This window comes from Talpa europaea, assembly GCF_964194135.1.
Source record: "Talpa europaea genome assembly, chromosome: 14".
NCBI lineage: Eukaryota > Metazoa > Chordata > Mammalia > Eulipotyphla > Talpidae > Talpa > Talpa europaea.
The window spans coordinates 5,696,524-5,716,119 of record NC_140082.1 but is presented as its reverse complement, the minus strand read 5'-3'; the positions used below and the strand labels follow the sequence as shown (position 1 = coordinate 5,716,119).

The following is a 19,596-nucleotide window of genomic DNA, read 5'->3' as shown; positions in this document are numbered from 1 at the left end:
ATATCAAGAGTCAGATCACCTTGAACTCTACAGGGCAGAAAATATGAAGTTCTTCGGCTCCTGCTCCAGTGTCTGCGTGCAGAAGCACGGAGACAATTACAGTGGTGGGCATAAAAGTGTGCAGCTATTGCAACTAATAGGACGCTACACGTCTGACTCAAAAGAAAACCCCCGACAACATCCAATGCTGGCAAAAATGAGGAGCAGAAATAAACTATACAAACAAAACCCCCTGGCATACGGCATAAATCTATCTGTTAAAAAGAACATATAGGAGAAAGGATTAAAAAAATAGAGAAGGAAATACAGGGGGTTCTTGAACAAAATCCTTTCACTCACCATCATTCAGTTGATGAGAAAAAAAATTCCTCAAATGACGTTGAGGACTGACTTTCGTCATATGTCATTTGGCTTAAAATTCCAAGACCCTATGAATGATGTTAAAGGAGGATTTGCTACTTCTTAAGTGCCCTTGGCTAGTATCGGAAAAAGGAAAGATGAAGTTGCCGGGAAGAGAGATTCTGTTGTTCATGACTGAGTTCATGCCCACGGAGTTTTCGCAGGACAGAATGTCTAGGTAAGCAACTTCTCCGTTAAAATGAAACTGGACTTCCAAGAAGGAAGCTAATAAGCCCACTTCGCACTTAGCAAACACCGGTGGGTGAACACCCCGACACCATGCAAACCCCAAAAGCAAAGGCACCAGTGTGGAAATGGCTGGCAGCTAAGACAGACGGCCTTGTGCTCACCGGGTTTCCCGTAGTCTGCTAGGCCCGCGGCCTTGAAGTCCACGCTGTGGATTTGGCACAAGACTCTGTTCATGGCTGTGTAGATGGCCCGTCTCTGGCTGGGCTCCAAGCCTGGCAGAGAGGAGTCTTTGTAGATGACCCCTGGGCAGTACTCCATCACATAGAAGGGGGTACCGATGACCCTGGGGGATGGAGACAGGGGGCTTCAGTGGCCCAGCTCATGATGTAACTGCATTAGTCATGCCAATGCTATTTCTAACTGTCCTGTGCATATGGGAAGGCGTTCTGACTGGGGTGTGAGACACCTGCCTCTCCCTTTGCACACAAGCATGGAGGGCTACAAGGGCCCTCCTTCCGGATCAGTCCTCACACACAGCCCGCATGCCTCTCTTCTCTTCAGGCCACTTGTGGAAGCCTCGGAATAGGCTGTAGTGGGCTAAAAAAGCAGCAAGTTGCCATGAAGGCTTCTATGTCATACAGAATTAGGTTAAATCCTCCCTCTTGCCCTTCCTAGCAGTGTGATCACGAGAGACTTTGAACACTTAGCTTTTTGTTCTTAATCTGTAAAACTTCACAGTGTAGTGGTATGGATAAAGGGAGCAATTATATATGGAGTGCCTGGCATACATGTCTGGCTCCAGAGGGTTCAAAAATACTCCTCATTATTGATGCCATCTTTATCATAGCGAGGTAGGATGAAGGGCAGCTGTTAAGGTCACATGCTGAAATGTCACTAATCCATCTGTTAGTGTTGAAACCAGTTTATTAATCTAAAGAGTTGTCTTGAAAATTCTACCACCAAAACTGTTTATCCTGACTTGAACATGGGCTAGATATTAAGTTATATTATTAAATAATTGTGAATTATCTTCAGTGTAATATGCTGCTATGATGACGAACAAAATGTCTTTATTTTCAAGACTTCAGTGCTGTCTGTAAATTTCTTCAAAAGTTTCAGTCAAAACTAACATATAAATATCATAATATACTTAACTTATTTATAAAATAATTACGCATAATTATACATTATCTGCAACATTTTATTTTATAAAATTGTTTTATTATATAATCATTACTATTTATATAAAATTATTTTATCTAGACACACATATAGTGTGTACATACTTACATACATACAGATGGAAAGCAAACATGGCAAATGCTAACAATGTTTTAATCTAGATGAAGTAAAATGGATGCACATTATACTATTTCTTTTTTTAACTTTTCTGTATGTTTCAAAATGCTCATAATTAAAAAGTTGGGAAAGAGACAGACTTACAGAGAAATGTAAACATTTTAGAAAAGTCCATAAAAAATTAACAAGAACAGACAACATAAAACTAGATGGACATGTATTTTTGGTATTAAAGAGAATTTTTTCAGCCAATTCTCACAAAAGCAGGCTTTTCTTTATGTTTCAGGATAACTTAACAGTTATTAGCTCCTAGGGGAGGTTGCTATAAAGTCTTTTTTCTCTCCTATCCAAATGTTATCTGTCCTTACTCTAGCACACTGGAATTTGGACAAGGATGTGGCTTTTTCTCTTCTGAAGATGCAATGGAAAAAATAAATTTGAACATCACCTAGAATCTTCACAAAGGTCAAGAACCTTGGGGACAGGGACTCCAGCACTCTCTAGGGCTTTCATTACCCTGCCAGAACAAAAACAAAAAAAAAAAAACAAGCATCACTGCTGGTTGAATAAATGAGACTTTCTTGAAGTTATTCTTCTGATTCAAAAATTAATACAGGAAGAAATTAAAGTGAAATTTAAAAATATTCAACTGACCCAAAAGCAGGCAAGAAGAACAAAAAATCAAAACAAAACAGATGGGAGAAACAAAAAAGAACGAACAGTGAAGTCATAAATCAAACATATCAATCATTACATTAAATTTAATAGACTAACATTCCAACTAGAAGACAGAAACTTTCCTTCTGCAGAGCACAAAAGGCTGGAAGGAAGGAGAACAGAAAAGAAGCAAAAGTGGTATCGTTCAGCTTGCACTCACTCTGCAAGAGGCTTGGAGCTAATTTGTTCTGCTAAAATGTTCCTATTTGCAAAGCAAACTGTTTTATTTGGGACGGGCTGTGATTTATTCTTTTAAACATTTCTTGTTGGAAAATTTCAAGCATAAAAAAAGTAGAGCCTCATCTCACCAACCTTCATGAGCCCCTCACCCCGCTTCAACAGCTGTCAACCTAGGGTCACCCTTGTTCTGGCAACAGCCCAACTGCCAAACAAGCTGACTTTAAGACCCAAGGAAACAGCAAGTGTTGGGAGGACGCGGAGTGAAGGCGCCCAGGTACATGGCCGGGGGATGTAGATGGGGGCAGCCACTACAGAAAACAGCATGGAGCTGCTGCAAAAATTAAGGATAAAAATACCTAATGATCTAGCCATTCAACTTCTGAGTATTCAGTAAAAGAAGATGCAAATACTAGTTCAAAAAGCTATCTGCAACCTCTATACTCACTGCAGCATTATTTTCAATAGCAAAGATATAGAAACAACCCAAATGTACTTCAATGGATGAATGGATTAAAAAAAGAGATGTGTACATATATACATACAATGGAATACTGATCATTTATTAAGAAACAAAGATGAACTCTTGCTATTTAAAAAAGAAAGACTAGGGGCCTCCCCGGTGGCACAGCGGTTGAGCGCTGGGTTGCGAAGCTGCCCACAGCCTCTGCAGCGCCGGTTCAATCCCAGGCTGTTCCCCGGCCACCGGAGGAGGGTCCCACATGGCGTGCAGACCTCTCCTGCCGCCCGCTGCTCCCCTCAGCAGTGTACTTCGGTCCTTCTGCCTGCTCTGCTCCCCGCTCTGGCTCTGGTGAGTTCTCTCACCCTCCCGCGCTTCTGACTGTACCCAGTGCTTGTATAAATAAATAAATCTTTAAAAAAAAAAAAAAGATAAACACGATGTAAGAAAATAAATTAAAAAGAAAACTGATCTAAAAAAAATAAAAGAGAAATAAAAAAGAAAGACTAAAGAGTATCTTGTAATGCGTTTTTCTTTCTTTTTTTTTTTTTTTGTAATGCGTTTTTCATCTAGGTATAGAAAAGAGAAAACCAATATCTGAGTAAAATTAGATTCCATGTTTTTTTTTTTTTAAGAGTTCTTTATTTATGCATACAAGAACTGAGGTGTAAGCCAGAGGTACGGGGGGATGAGAGGATTCACCAGAGAGAGTGGGGAGCAGAACAGGCAGATTGACTGAAATACACTGCTGAGGGGAGCAGTGGGCGAGGCAGGAGAGGTCTGCTGCGCCATATGGGTTGCTCCCTGGCAGGCGGGGGATTGAACTTGTGCTGCAGTGACTGCCGATAGCTTGATAGTGTTATCTTTAACCCCTGCGCCACTAGGGAGGCCCAGTTCCATGTTCTTATTTGAAATAATTCTGATAATTCACCCTTGCAATCTGAAATGCCTTGGAGTATGCTGAGCGCTGACCTGGCAGCTCAGAGGCTGAGCTCAAGCCTGCTAGCTGGGCAGAGCACGCGAGACCCTGAGAATTTACCTGACCTCCCTCTCGACTGCATGCGCAGATGGAAGGAGCGTCCCTGGCGGCTTCTTCCTCAGAACCAGCTGATGGTTGGCCAGCCTGACATAGTAAGTTGGATTTGACTGCCCGTGATCAAACTGAAGAAGTTCCAACGGGCCTGCAAGTTTGAAAACAAAGAAAACTCAAACCTGCTCTGGAGCCCAGATCTGGACAGACATGCAGACATGCTCTCCACTGAGTCTGCGTGTAGAACATGCGAAGTGGCCTGATTCGTGCTGAGCTGCAAGCAAAGCACCCTGTGCCTGGGTAGCAGAGGTGAATGCGTCCCAGTCAGACCCTGACAGCTCGGGCATCACATGCTACTACAGTGTGGCAAAGGCCACTCGATTCACACCACAATAACTTTCTCACTTTGTGCGGGTGTCCAATTTTGTACTTCTTGCCAACTCCTGCTTCGTGAAGAGCAGCTTTTTAGTTCTGTTTAGCAACCACAAGCACCGTCATGGCAACCCATCTTGCTAAGTGGAATGCTTTAAGCCGAGGGATGAAAAGTGCCCTTGTACCTCCCTCAGCCCCTGCTCGGCCAGACCAGGCCTGCCACTGCTGACAGCTGAAAGGAGCCGTGCGGAGGCCGACAGCTCAAGCCGAAGCTGCTTTCACAAGATGTGGTTTCCCACCCCACTAGGATGAACTCTGTGACTCCCTTACAGAAATGTCCTAATTAACCCTCAGCTTCGTAACAAGACTGCACTTGGACATAGATTCGTTTCACTTAGAAGAGCAGAAAAGCAACAGGCATTTGCCTGAGCGAGCAGGCCGGGTTGCAAAAGGTCCCTTAGCTTTGTAGAGGCACTAAGACTAGTCCAGTCACTGGAAAATGTCATCATGTGACACTCCATACACAAAATTGTTCTCAAGGATCAACGGGTGAGGCAAGGCTTTATCCCCAGGTATAGAAATCTCTTCAAAAAGCTCATGAGGCACCTGTTTTTCTGAGGGTGGAAGGTGAAGAATGAGGGAGCGGCCTTTGAGAAGATGGAGACAACATGACACATTTTAAAATGAGGCAGACTCTAAGTCACCTTCCCCAAAGAGGCTGTCATCTCAAAAGCCCTGGAAATGCTTCAATGCCCGGGGTGCACAGCCGCCGCCTCCCTGGCAGCATTTGTGGGGACGGCTGCCACACCATGCCCTCAAGGCAAAGGGGGGGCAGGTACACTTTTGGGGGTTCATAAAAAAGGAGGTTATGCTTTTTCCCCAGGCAAAACTGAAAGCAGCACTCCGAGTGGCTGGGGCCCAATGGCTGTTCCCCCAACACCGCCTCTTTGTCTCCAGCACATTCCACAAGGGTTTGGAAGTAAGAACCAGACTGAAATGCCAGCCTTGGAAAGAGTCACCAAATACAAAAGCTTAAATACCTGTGGTCTGGGTGCCCAGTAAGTCTTTGAGGTATTTCTCCAAGGAATCTTTTGGAATTTCCATTGTCTTTCTCACAGGGCCAGTGTTTGGAATAACCATTTTCAAACTAAAACCCAAGAGGGCTTCTAATTCCTTGACTGCTGTCTCTGGGTCGTTCACCTGGTTTCAAAGAGAACATTGAACATGTACCGCCAGTCAGCCCTGACCTCTCCTCCTCTCTGTTCCCAGGAGGCCTGTTTTTTAGAGGCAAACAGCCAAGAAATCTGTTCTCTGACCAAGGACTTTGGAGTCAGGATGTTCAGCAAATGATGAAGCTGTTGCATGAGATTTCTCTTTCCATTTAATTCCTGACCACATCGCACTTTCTAGCTCTGGGAAGAGTGCAGGTTCAGAGTCCAGGACACCCTCTCGTGCCAGGAGGGAGCACGCTGTGCTGCAGCATCCACTCTGTCCCTTTGGGTCCGTCATCTTCATGATAAAAACCCAAACACAAAGCGCTGGCCTGCGACGCCCTCTCACGTGGCTTCGTGTGCCTCACAGCCATGACCTGGGGTGCCCAGAGTGGCTGGTACCTAGGCAGCCTGACTGCCACCAGCGTGACCCTCAGCCATTCACCTCCTTGTGTGCAGGGTCCACTCCAAGACCCACAATGGACGCCCGAAACTACAGACAAACCATTAAACCATATGTTTTTCTAAACATACATATGATGAAGTTTGATTCATAAATTAGGAATAGTAAGAGATTAACTACAGTAGTTAATAAAATAGGACATTATAACAATATGGTATAATAAAAGTTAGATAAGAACATCTTATTATTTGTTGTTATATTATTATAGGTAATACTTCTGGAATATGGTTGACTGGGGGTAACTGCAATCATGTAAGGAAAATAAAATGTGGATAAGGGGGGATTACTGGACCTCTCTGCCACACTTCCCATAGAACACACAAGCAGTTGGCAACATAGATTTCATCGTTAATAAAAAAGATTATGGCAGCACAGGGGGAAACCACAGAAGACAGCTACAATTATAAGCGTAAAGGTCTGTACAGAAATGCTTATGCGGTGCCAAAAATAGTGACCATTACCTTAATGGTGCGAATTCCGAGGCTGGCAGCTGCTTTTAGATTCAGCCCAAGATCGTCAAGAAAGATGGACTCGGATGGCTGCAGGCCTAGCCGCTCCAGACACAGCTTGTAGATCCGAGGGTCAGGCTTGCAGACACCTTCCAAGCAGGATTCCACGACCTGCAGGAGGGACAGGAATGAGACATGAGTCCCTAAAATGAGGCAGTGGGTGATCCCACATACACACTGGCACAGTAAAAAAAAGATGGGGGGGCCCTCCCTGGTGGCGCAACCAGTTAAGACGCAACCTATGAGGCTGTCTGCTGCCTCTGCAGCGTGAGTTCGATCCTAGGCCGGCCAGGGAGCAACCCACATGGCGAAGCAGACCTGCTGCTCAGCAGTGTACTTCGGTCAATCTGCCTGTTCTGCTCCCCACTCTGTCTCTGGTGAATCCTCTCACCCCCACACCTCTGGCCTGTACCCCAGCTCTTGTATGCATAAATAAATAAATCTTTTTTTAAAAAAGGTGGGGGACAGTTGATATTTGTTATAACAAGTAACTAAAGAGTGTTATGACATAAAAATGATGTTGCTTTTTTAGGTTGGATGATTTGGAAATACTGGGCTACAAGCTGGGACCAACCCAGAACCAAAGTTCTAGTTCAAACACAGTGAGTGACCTTGGGCAAACAGCGAGGCCGGGATGGGCTTCAGTGTCATCCTCAGCAAGACAGGGAGGCTGACAGCCACCTCATTTATCTTAGCGGTTGTGAAAGGTGAATGAGTTCCAAAATGACAAAGCATTTTCCTAGTGTTAGATATTGTGGCTACACAGAGCAAAAGAAAAGCTGTCTATTTCAGCTTCATGGAAAGTACTTCACGATTTTTCCAGAAAGAAAGCACTTTTTACTGCTAGAAAAGAAACCTCACTTTAATGTCTGTTTTAAACAGAGGTTAACAAACAAATAGTCGTGCTCAGTCTAGATGAATCCCACAAGAGGATCGAGACCAGTGGAGCTATCAGTGGCAAAGGGGAAAAAAAGGGACACTGTCGTTTTCATGCTAAGAGCCTCCTGTATCCTGACAGTCCTGCTTCATCCCTTCATCTGAGCAGGAACAGGGGGCTGCTGAGGCTTCAGGAGCAGTCTGAGAAAGCTGTCTCGGGGTCAGGTCATCTCTGATCCAGCCACATCCTGGAAGTCCTCCCACACGGTCCGTAGGGCTTAATTTCTGATAACGTGGGCCTAAGACAGCCCCAGGGCCTATGAGGGACACTTCCTGGTCTGTCCTAAGAATAGCACCAAGTCCCTGACTCACCCTGGAATGACCCTCGCTCTCCAAGACCAAGGGCAAAACCAAGGGCCTCTTCCTCTGCTCCACATTCGCATTATTCCAGGCTGGATGAGAACTGTCTTTTCAGGTCAATATGTCCTAAATAAAGGGGACCTCTCTTGTACTCTTCCCTGTCTTCTAAGGGCCTGCAGGAGCTAACAGAAGAGCAAGAAGCCCCCTCTAAAGAACCCATCCATAGAGAGTGGCAGAGTAGTCAGGTGTTTTAGGGACCTGCTGTGCCTACTATGAAGAGAGATTGGGGGCAGGCAGGTGAACCCAGAGCCAGGGGGCCAAGTGCTGGCCAGCAGACATCACTTCTTGGGTGACCGTGTTTAGGCAAGTGAAAAAATTTTAGAGTTCAGGTGATAAGAAGCTGGCTTTATCTTTCTGTTCTAGGGCATGGACAGCTCAAGGTTTCTATTACCTTCTTGGTAATAGAAAGGTTTCTATTACCTTCTGGGAGCAAGGTCGGTATGTTCAAATACAGATTAAATTAGAAGTCTTATTTATTGAAGAGTTGTTCCAGGAAGATGAGGGGAAGCCTCCTTCTCCAGGTAAGCCTGAATGACGATGTGCTACACCAAAGAGGGCATGGAGTCAGGCAGGGCCTGACCGAGGGGAGAGAATTCCATTGCTGTAAGTCTTGCTCCAAGGAGGGAGGAGATTGAATATGAGGTTAATTGCCAACACTCTGTGCTCTAAATTTCTGCCTGTCAGTTCTACTAAATGTTATGTGCTAAAACAGCAGTACCCAACAGAACTTTCTACAATGATGGAAATGCTCTCTATCGCACTGCCTAGTACAACAGCCATGAGCTGCGAGGCCACTAAGCTCCTGAGATTCAACTTATCTGTCACATTCAACACGGTGTCCCTTCGAGCCCAGCCCAGCGCCTGGTCACAGTAACAGCTCAGTAAGAATCTGTTTTCTGGCTGAGTGAGGTTTAAGCACATCATCTATCAATAATTCACATCTATCCTGGGATAGTGATCTATTTTGTTAGGAAACTGGGGAATCTTTCTTAGAAGTCACCTCCCGGCCCAGAAAATCACCTCTTGACATAGGTTATTCTCAATGTACTTGGCGAAACCTGCACGGTGCTGTCCAGTAGTAGACACTACCCACAGGTGATTATTTTTTTTAAAGATTGATTTATTTATTTATGCATACAAGAACTGGGCTACAGGCCAGAGGTGTGGGGCAGGGGGTGGTGGTGAGAGGATTCACCAGAGACAGAGTGGGGAACAGAACAGGCAGATTGACTGAAATACACTGCTGGGGGGAGCAGCAAGAGAGACAGGAGAGGTCTGCTGCGCCATGTGGATCACCTCCCTGGGTGGGGATTGAACTCGTGCTGCAGTGGCTGTGGACAGCTTCACAGTGCTGTGCTTAACCCCTCGCACCACCAGGGAGGCCCCACAGGTGATTATTTACATTTAAATTCATGAAAATGTAATAAACTTCAGTTCCTCGGTGACACTAGCCACATTTCAAGTGCTTAATGATTGTGTGTGTCTAGCACCACCTATTTGGGCATTTTCCCTTCTGCAGAAACTTTTATTGGATAGGTTTAAGGATTAATGCCATGAAAATAAAGGCAACAGGGTTGGTCTTTGAAAAGATCAAGAGACCCATTAAGTAAGGTCTGATGGAAGCACTTGTGTTACGTGACGATGAAAGTTCAAATCCCGAACAGAAGGGAATCAAAACTGAGTTTTCAACCCGTTGTCAAATCTATAAAGGTCTATAAATGTTTGACCTTGCTAAGAGTACAGTAATATTTCCAAAGCCCTCTTTGCAACCTATTACATCTACACCTAATTTACTCAAATGTCTAAATAAAAAACGTAGTCACTCAAGACCTACTAAAAGGCAGCGTTTAAAGCCTGAAGCAGGGACAGGAACCCTGTTTGATTGTTTTGGATCCCTTTCAGCTTACCACATCAAACTGTTTCCGGTCCAGGGGCAAGAAGCTTTTCCCATTGGAAAGATAAAAATTATTGCTCAAGACCGCAGTCTGAAGGCCTTTTGCCCGAATTTGAGTTATGGCCTCCGTCATCACTGGGAACTGCTTTGTCACTTGCTCACTGGTCATCAAGGAGAAAAAGGAGTCCACAGGCACGGACATCTTCGACTAAGGAAGGGGAGAGAACCACCTATTGTTAGGAGTCAGAAGCTCATCGCCAACAGAGACTTTTTTTTTTTTTTTTTTTGCATAGAAGAACTGGGGTATAGGCCAGAGGTGCAGGGGTGAAAGAGTGGGGAGCAGAACAGGCAGAGCCACCGAAATATACTGCTGAGGGGGCAGCAGGCGAGACAAGAGAGGTCTGCTGTGCCATGTGGGTCAGATCCCTGGCTGGATCCAACTCAGGCCTTAGTGGTGATAGCACTGAGGCTTAACCCCTAGGCCACTGGAGAGGCCCCAGAGACACTTATCATTGGCTACCTGTGACTACTTGGTTGTAAGGGCTGGGCCCCTGGTTTGCGGCCTAAAGGGGATGGTCTCCCTTGAAACTTGAGCAGAATCTGGCCTACATAGGCTGTAAAAAAATGACTCAGAATTAGAGTCACAATGGTTAGGGACTAGAGCTATTAATAGCAAGATTCCAGTTAATTGACTTCTTTTTTTCACTCAGGGGTTGTCAGTTTTAAAAAGTATCAGAATCCCAGAAGAGGATACATTAAACTCTCAAACCGTATTAAGCAGATGTAATTTAATTTTTAATGATCCAGGAGACATTTAATGACTCTGGATTCCTCAGCATCGCCATTACGACTTCAGTTTCTATTCAATTTTTTTGTTTTTAAATTCAGTCTGTGTGGTTTTGAAACTCTTATCACGTTTCAAAATCTGCAAAGCAAGTTTACTACTTTAAGCACATTCATATATTTATTGATACACAACTCACATATCACACAATTTGCTCATTTTAAAGTGTACAATTCAAGGGTTTTTAATATATTCACAAAATTGTGCAACTATCACTGCAATCTTAGAACATTTTCATTGCACTAAAGTGAACCCCCATGGCCATTAGCAGTCACTCCCTGCTCCCACTCCCCCATCCTAGAAAATCACTAATTTATTTTCCATTTCTGTAGATTTACCTACTCTGGACACTATATAAATGGAATCATACAACTATGAGGCATCTTCCGCTTAGCATAATGCTTTCAAGGTGTATATATATTCGTGGCTATATATATATATATTATACATATTATATATATATATAATATGTATAATTTACTATTTTAGCCCTCTAGTGCAGAGCTGAGTGCTAATAAGTAGATTAATAAGTACATTAAACAACCATCTTCATCCTCCGTCCACAGAACTTTACTATATTTTAGCAAGGTTATTATGAAGGTTTCATGAATTAATATAAACAAAGAGTTAGAACAATACATAATACAGAGAAAAGCCTTTAAATAAGCTTTTTGACCAGCGTTGTTACACAGGGAGGTCCTGTTTCAGACGAATGACGTCTGCTGGAGAAGCTTAGTGAAGGACATGCGTATTTATTCATATGTGGAGCTAAAGTTGTGTACCTGGGAAAGGAAGCAATAGCTGGAAAGCTTCTAATGGGTTATTAGGCTTTCACTTCTGTATTTGCAGTTTAACCAGCTTCATGGCTGTGTGTTGCATCCACTACTCTAGGCAAAAAGAATATGGAAATTCAAGTACACTTGTCACTCACCATTTCAGAACAATGGAGCCCAAATTCTTGTAAGAAAACTTCTGTTGTTATCTCTCCTCTCATAAATTTCATCCAGGGCCCGTTTTCACCACCCGCGATCAAGGCTCTCAGTATCGTTCCAGAAGGGATTTGATTCTGTGCCTCCCATTCTACAGGAAGCAAGACATACAATAAGTGCAATATGTTGACAAGTGGCTGGGAATTCAGAGAAAGTCAGGAAATGCAAAATCCCAACCTCCGACTTCTAAGGCTAGTGGTACTACTTTGTATGGGGTGGGGGTGGGGAGACAGGGGGAATACAAATGGGGTAGAAGCAAGAGGCAGAAATTTACTTTTGCACTTTTTATACTTTTGCACTTACTATTCAATAAATGAGGTTGGCATAACTGAGTTTCAATATGAAAAAAACATAAATCCGATTTCACACCATTGCAAGAATAAATCCCCAAAAGATTAAAAAAAAAACAGATACTAGAACTCTGAAACAGGAAACAATACAGAACATCTTTATGAGTTTGAGGAAGAGGCTTTCTTAACCAAGACTCATAAAGCTCAGGCCACAGAGAAAAACACAGATGATTCTAATGCCATTAAAAGTGGAAAATCTGGTATCACAGAACTTTATAAATAAAATAAAAGACAGGCCACAGAAGGGAGAAAATATTTGCAAGCAGTATAACACAGGACAGGCCATTCTTGCCAATCAATAATAAAAACGAGCAATTCACGGAAAGGGAAAACTTTGCCTTTTAGTGACCAATAAATATACCAAAAAAAAAAAAAAAAAAAGCACTCAACCTGAATATTAAAATAACCCAAAGAGAAAAAACCACAGCAATAGCATTTCATCCATCACACTGACAAAAATAGTCTGATTATACTATACCTCCTGAAGATGAGGCTAAAGTGTTTGGGCTGTAGTCTAAATTTTCGGTCAAGTGTATACTAATTTTGTAGTAAAATAGCAGCCTAAATCAAGGGTTGGCAAACTTTCTGGAAAGAGGCAGACATGCATAATCTACGAATAAATGGGCATAACTGTGTCCCCCCAAAATTTCATTTAGAAATTTAAATTTTGCATCGTTTTCGCATTTCACATTCTTTCACAGTAGGTTTGTCCAACATTTGAAGCCAAAACTACTATAAGAAAAGTCAGTTGAACTGAGTAGGGGAAAAAGCAAAGCCAGAGAGGGGCTGATGAAGCAGGGATAGGAGATGAGAGCTTTGATCTCGTAGCCCAAAAGCAAGTTTATAACTTTTTTTTTTTTTTAGAGGCATGTTTATTTATTTATTTATTATATTTGTTTGTTTGTTTTGTTTATACATGCACTGGGTACAGTCAGAAGCGCGGGAGGGTGAGAGAATTCACCAGAGCCAGAGTGGGGAGCAGAGCAGGCAGAAGGACTGAAGTACACTGCTGAGGGGAGCAGCGGGCGGCAGGAGAGGTCTGCGCGCCATGTGGGACCCTCCTCCGGTGGCCGGGGAGCAGCCAGGGATCGAACCGGCGCAGCAGAGGCCGCGGGCAGCTTCGCAACCCAGCGCTCAACCGCTGTGCCACCGGGGAGGCCCCCAAAAGCAAGTTTAGAGGGAGGGACGTGGACATGGGAAGCTAGTGACCGGAGCAAAAATTCCAGCACCCCAAATTTCACAAGCAGCACAGTTCTCAGGGACAGGCAGCCACGCTCTACCCCTGCCAGGGACGGCAATAACCGCAGGTCATCACTTACTGAGAGTTGAGGAAGAGCAGGGCACCTGCTGTGCGAACCGAGTGCTTTGTAAGCACTATTTCATCCTCCCCAAGTCCCAAAGAGGTAGGTTCTATTTTTAGCCCTGATTTAAGGATGAGGAAACGAAGACTCAGAGAAGTTGAATAATTTGTCCAAGAGGATGCTTGGAATTTGATTCAAGAGCCAGAATTTTACCCCCAGGATAGCTGCTGCCCACAGCCTCTCCCCTCCCCGCCCTCCCTACTTCCTCCCCTCCCGCAGTTTCAGAAAGTGAAGCAGAAAGAAGAGCTCACCTGCAGCCACTCTGCCCGGAGAAGGAATGAGAACCCCACTCATGTCAAAAATCACCGCCCGGTAGGTGCCGCCTCCAGAATGCGTCCATCGAGGGGTTCCCTGGCGCCTGCACCGCGTGTGTTTCAGGAGGGCTCCCCTCCATGCCCACTGGAGCTGAGCAGACTGGAAAAGCCTCCTTAGGCTCATGTCGGGCCAGGCTGCATGAGAAGAAAGACAGGGTATCGTTTGCCTTTGCTGCCTCCATCCTGATGCTCGGGTGCCAACTGGACATTTCCAACTATCTCCCCTTCAAAGCACAGCCAGAACTGAAATTGGGGTGTCCGCCCTCACCCATCATTCCTTTTTCTAAGTTCCTAGGTGAAGGGCTCCACCACTCACCTAGCTGCTCCAGTTAGAAAAATGGGTCTTGCCCTGACTTTGTCCAGCTTTCAATGCCACCTGGGCCGTCAAGGCCCCTGAGGGTCTCCGTCCTCCTGTCCCCTCTCTCCCAGCTAACATCTGACCCACAGATCCGTGCCTCAGCCTCCTGAATGGTCCCCTGGCATCTTCTCAAGCCTCCTTCTAAAACTTTCTTTACTTTTTAACCACCATAATCTTTCAGAATGGCCAATTTGATCACACTCTAACTCTGTTTAAAATCTTCAATGGCGGGCCCTCCCTGGTGCTGCAAGGGGTTAAGATGCAACCAATGAAGCTGTCCGCAGCCACTGCAGCATGAGTTCGATCCCCAGCCAGGGAGCGACCCACATGGCGCAGCAGACCTCTCCTGTCTCACCCGCTGCTCCCCTCAGCAGTGTATTTCAGTCAGTCTGCCTGTTCTGCTCCCCACTCTGTCTCTGGTGAATCCTCTCACCCCTCACACCTCTGGCCTGTACCCCCCATTCTTGTATGCATGAATAAATAAATCTTTTAAAAAAAAACCCTTCAATGGCTTCCAATTGCCTCCAGATAAACTCAGTTCCCCAACTTGGCTTACAGGGCACTCTAGGATCTGCCTTCCTGATTTAGCCAACAACCTGCCCCACCACCTTCTTTCTCTCTTCACCTTAATCTGGATGATCTGGACATGCAAATCTAGGTGCAGTTTCTTCAAACACATTCTCCTGCTACCAGGGTCTTGCTTATGCTGTGTTTTGGCCTGGATTGCTTCCCTGCACCAGTTACCTGGCTAACTCCAAAATGTCCTTTAGGTTGTAGCTTACCCATCACTTCCTTCATGAAACCTCTCTCTCTACCAGGAAAGAGCGATCAGGACTCTCCTCTATTCCAAGATACCCTGTCCTCACATCCTCCTAGCACTCCTGGTGCCACCGTCACATCACCATTCCTCCTACAGATTGCTGCAGCAGCCTCCAAACTGTTCTCCATTTCCTCTTTTCTAAACTACCTCTTTTTCAGAAACACACACACACACACACCACAGAAGCATAAAAAACAATGGTCAGTCAATCTAGGTGAAGGATACATGAGAGATTAACGTATTAATCTGTCAATTTCTGCAGGTTTGAAATAAAAAGGGCAGGGGGACGGAATAATTAAAGTAAATTCTATTTGCAGTCACTTCCTTGTGAAAATCTTGAAGCTTTTTAATGTAATTTCTATAGTTAAAAGTCTCAACTCTATCAAGCTATTACCAGCCACTGCAGCATGAGTTCGATTCCTGGGCAGGGAACTGACCCACATGGCGCAGCAGACCTCTCCTGTCTTGCCCGCTGCTCCCCTCAGCAGTGGATTTCAGTAGATCCTCCTGTTCTGCTCTCCACTCTGTCTCTGGTGAATCCTCTCACCCTCTGCACCCCTGGCCTACACACCAGTTCTTGTATGCATAAATAAAAATAAATCTTTTTTAAAAAGCTTACTATGGGGTTAAGAGAAGAACAGGTTGGTAAGACGAACTACATGTTTAAGGGAATCACTTCAGGAACTCCTTAAGGATTCAGTCAACTATGTGAGCATCTAAAGAGAAGGTCCTAAAGCAGTAAATCTTCAAGATGATATAAAATGTGTCTTGCATGACTGGAAATTTGCTGAATTGGTGAGTGAATTTTGGAATTAAAAATTTAGAGGTTGGGGCCTCCCTGGTGGTGCAAGGGGTTAAGCACAGCACTACGAAGCCATTCACAGCCTCTGCAACACAAATTCGATTCCCGCAGGCCAGGGAGCTACTCACATGGCACAGCAGACCTCTCCTGTCTCGCCTGCTGCTCCCCTCAGCAGTATATTTCAGTCAGTCTGCCTGTTCTGTTCCCCACTCTGTCTCTGGTGAATCTTCTCACCCCTGCACCTCTGCCCTGTACCCCAGTTCTCATATACATAAATCAATAAATCTTAAAAAAATTAGAGGTTGATTTGCATTTTCAGTTTTACTTGTTCCTATGCCAAGGCTAAAGTTTATGATGGAAGGAGAAATTTATTTATAGGCTCCTAAAAGTGTCAACACTTTTTGTGTGATGGCTTGACAGAGATGAAGTGTCTCTGGGGCCTGCAGGGCTGACTTTCATCCCCACTGGGAATGCTGTCCTTCACTTACTCTTGCTAGTGGATGAGTGGGCAACGCTCCCACGACTAGTGTGCTTATTCCTTCCAACTAGAGAGAATGGTACTGTTCTAGTCACTTCCCAGCATGCCTGGGACAGGGAGGTCGGGGGGCTGTGATTCCTCATACCTCTCTCCTGCTTTACCTACCTGGCCAACTTTACATCACCTTCACATCATAGCCTTGGCTTTACCTCCTCTGGAGAGGCTTTTCTTTCTTTTCCCGCACACTCTGCCTGGCCTTACCCTTTTTCCTTTTCCCCTCCCATTGCTGCTTGTCTCTCCCCAAGCTACTGCACCTGCCCCCCTCACCCAGTAACTGTTTTCATGTCTATCTGCTCCTATTATTTTAAGCTCCTTAAAATGATCTTACTCATCTTTGCGTATCACCATCCCCTGGGGCCCAGCGCAGTGTCTAGACACAGAGCAGGTGCTTAGCATAAATAGGAGTTGGAAGATTGAATAAACTAGATGAATCAGAAAATGGGAAAACAGATTTAGTGGTTGACAGTCACAAAGAACGACAATGCCCGACTTGCTCCTCCTTGGCTAACAAGTCTAGTTCTCTGCACCTGGCATTTTCCTTCTGCACAGTAAAAAACACTTGTGTTCTCCCTAATCTCTTAGAATGAGATTAGCATGACAATGTAATTTGCTACCTAATCTATGCTTTCCTAAATATGCATAGTGTGTTGTGTTTTAAATAGATGGTTTAGTAAAGAGGTTGAGAGTGGCTCTGGAATCAGATTGCTTGGGTTCAAATTATAGATGTCACTTACTGACTGTGAGATCCTGGATACATTACTCTCTCTCTGAACCTGCTCTGTAAGTGGGAATAATTATAGTACCTCTCATCAAGTTGTATTACATGAGGTAAAGTATGCAAAGCACTCAATTAGTACCTGGCACACCACTAAATATTGCCCACTAAATACTGTGGGTTGACACAAGTTTCATGTCACCTGCATGTACTATGCAAACACAGCATATGCACTTTCACATAAACCAGTGACAACTGGAGGGAAAGGACGAAAACTTGGACCCCAGGGGGACATTTGGCAATGTGTGTAGCTATTTTAGTTGTCACCAAGTGGAGTTCTACTGACAAGGGAGGCTGCGGAACATCTTATGGTGCATAGGACATTCACCCCTCCTTGCTATAGAATTACTGGCTTCAGAGTATGAATGGTGGCAAGGCTGCGAAGCTCTAATATAGACATTGTACTGAAACACATGTGCTAAGATGCAGTCACAGGTTATAGAGACACCTATATCATGTGGTCATATTATAGCGTGCATAGCTCGTGCCTCTACACATGGTCAGGAGCTGTGACATGTACCTAAAATAATGCCACCTACATGTTCTGTGTTAATCTCTCTATGCTGAAGGCAGTCTGGCGTGCTGCAGAGACTGCTGAAGCGCAGAATATCTGCATGAAGAGCCTGTGGGTATCATCCCAACAAGCAGCTGAAGGTCACACTACTGATGATCAAGGTCGACTCCAAATGAACTGTGTGCCACACTAACTTTGTGTTTATCTTAATCATCAAGCGTCCCCACCACCCCCCGGAGCGCCTAGGACCCTAGGACCCCAAGAAGCGCTGGGGAAGTAGCGGGGCGAGGAGCAGGGCCCAGATCGAGGTCCAGCACCGCGCGCGTCACCAGCCCACCGCCCACCTCAGCAGTCTGGCACTGAGATCGAGTCCCCCTGAGAAGCGGAGTCCCCCTCTCAGCCTCCGCGTACCCACCCGCGGCTGACAGCTCACTCTGCCTGGGGCAGGCGCGAGCGAACACGACGGCAGAGGCAGGAGGGCAGGTGCTCGGCCAAGCCAGCAGGCGCGGAGCCGGGGCCCTCTCGCCGTCAGCAGCGCTGGGCTGGCGGCGAGGCGTCCCCGGCAAGCGGACCAGCGCCTGAGCGCACACCCACCGACCGGCTGAGGGGGGACCGCGCCGCCGCAAACTCCGCGCCGTCCCTCCGCCCCGCTCGCTCCCAGACGCGCCGCCCGATCCCCACCCCGAGGGGCGCCCGCTCGCCTCCGGGCCGCCTCGGTCACGTGGCCATCGCCCCAGCCAATCGGCGCGCGGGACCCCGCGCATGCGTGACCCCAAGGGTCGGCGACGGCGGCCGGGAGGCGGAAGTGGAGGTTGTTGTGGCTCCGAGCGTCGCGCGAGGAGCAGCTGCTGCCGCTGCTGCTCCTGAGGCGGAGGCGGCGCTGCCGGGCCGCTCGGCCTCTCGGCTCGCCTCCCAGCCCTGCCCGAGCCCGCCGGGGCCCGCGCCGGCCCGCGCCTGCCCTATGAGTGTGTCACTGGTTGTCATCCGATTGGAGCTCGCGGAACACTCGCCCGTCCCCGCCGGCTTCGGCTTCTGCGCCGCGGGTGAGTCCCTGACGCCCGGGCCCCGGCGGTCGCGCTCCCGAAGGGCCGGCCCGGCCGGCGGCGCGGCGAGGGCTCTGCCTCGGGAGGACGCTGCGAGGCGGCCGGGATCGCGCGCGTCCACCCGGCCCCGGGCGGCCTTCCGCGGCTGTGGGCTCGGGGCAGCCCGGCCCGGCCCGGCCCATCCCTGCTCGCGTCCTCCTCCCACGAGCGCGTCGCCGCCTCCCTGCCCCAGAGCCGGGGGTGCAAGTTGCTCGCCCGTGGGCTTTGTGAGGGCAGGGGTACGGAAGGCGCGCCTCGCGGGAGAAGTAGCCACTCGGCGCCCGGGGCTGCAGCAGTAAGTCTGAGGAAACGGAGCAGTTCCACACGGAGCTCAGCGCCCTGCTTTAAATGTCTTCACGACAAGTCTGTCAGGGAGATGGGTGGGCTGCCCCTTTTACAGATTGGGGAAACTGAATCCCCGTGATGACATGACTTGCCCACCCTTATCTGTAACTGGGGAGACCGGGATTCTAGGCAAATCTGAGAGTCTGGACTTGAGAATCAGAGCTCTTCATCACCAGCCACTCACCTTCCTTAGCAGGGACTGCAGCTAAGAGCCAGTTCCTTGAGCCTCAGACATTACCCAACCATAACATCCATTTACGAAATAACTTACTGAGTGGTCTCTGTCTGCTGGAGCTCTAGTTGTGGGTAGAACCAGACAAGCCCCTGCTTTAATAACCCCAGCAGTGTACCCCAGACAGACGAGTGAAATCGCTGCAGAATAAATGTAGAATTACAACCGTGATGAGTTCTGGGAAGGAAGGAAGAGGCCATTTGAAAAGTTATTCGGAGAGGATCTCCCTTTGGTTTGGGGAGGGACCTGGAGCAGG

The 19,596-nt window shown here is 46.6% G+C and overlaps 2 protein-coding genes across 3 annotated transcripts in view; one reads left to right on the top strand and one right to left on the bottom strand.

The window, feature by feature from the left end:
- Window positions 1–13,998, bottom strand: part of ACAD10 (acyl-CoA dehydrogenase family member 10) — a gene marked incomplete at both ends in the record, with an annotated part of 33,663 nt that extends 19,665 nt beyond the window's left edge. The window contains 8 exons of the mRNA XM_084253691.1: window positions 750–931; window positions 2,336–2,404; window positions 4,281–4,422; window positions 5,684–5,843; window positions 6,779–6,937; window positions 10,030–10,224; window positions 11,792–11,940; window positions 13,812–13,998. Coding sequence (XP_084109817.1) covers window positions 750–931; window positions 2,336–2,404; window positions 4,281–4,422; window positions 5,684–5,843; window positions 6,779–6,937; window positions 10,030–10,224; window positions 11,792–11,940; window positions 13,812–13,998 — 1,243 coding nt within the window. The remainder of the gene's footprint in view (window positions 1–749; window positions 932–2,335; window positions 2,405–4,280; window positions 4,423–5,683; window positions 5,844–6,778; window positions 6,938–10,029; window positions 10,225–11,791; window positions 11,941–13,811) is intronic.
- A 4,644-nt stretch (window positions 13,999–18,642) lies between these two features.
- The window catches only part of BRAP (BRCA1 associated protein), a gene marked incomplete at both ends in the record, with an annotated part of 28,030 nt that continues 27,076 nt past the window's right edge, over window positions 18,643–19,596 (top strand). For both annotated transcript variants that reach the window (XM_084254312.1, XM_084254311.1), the window contains one exon: window positions 18,643–18,724. In XM_084254312.1, the coding sequence (XP_084110438.1) occupies window positions 18,643–18,724 (82 nt within the window). The remainder of the gene's footprint in view (window positions 18,725–19,596) is intronic.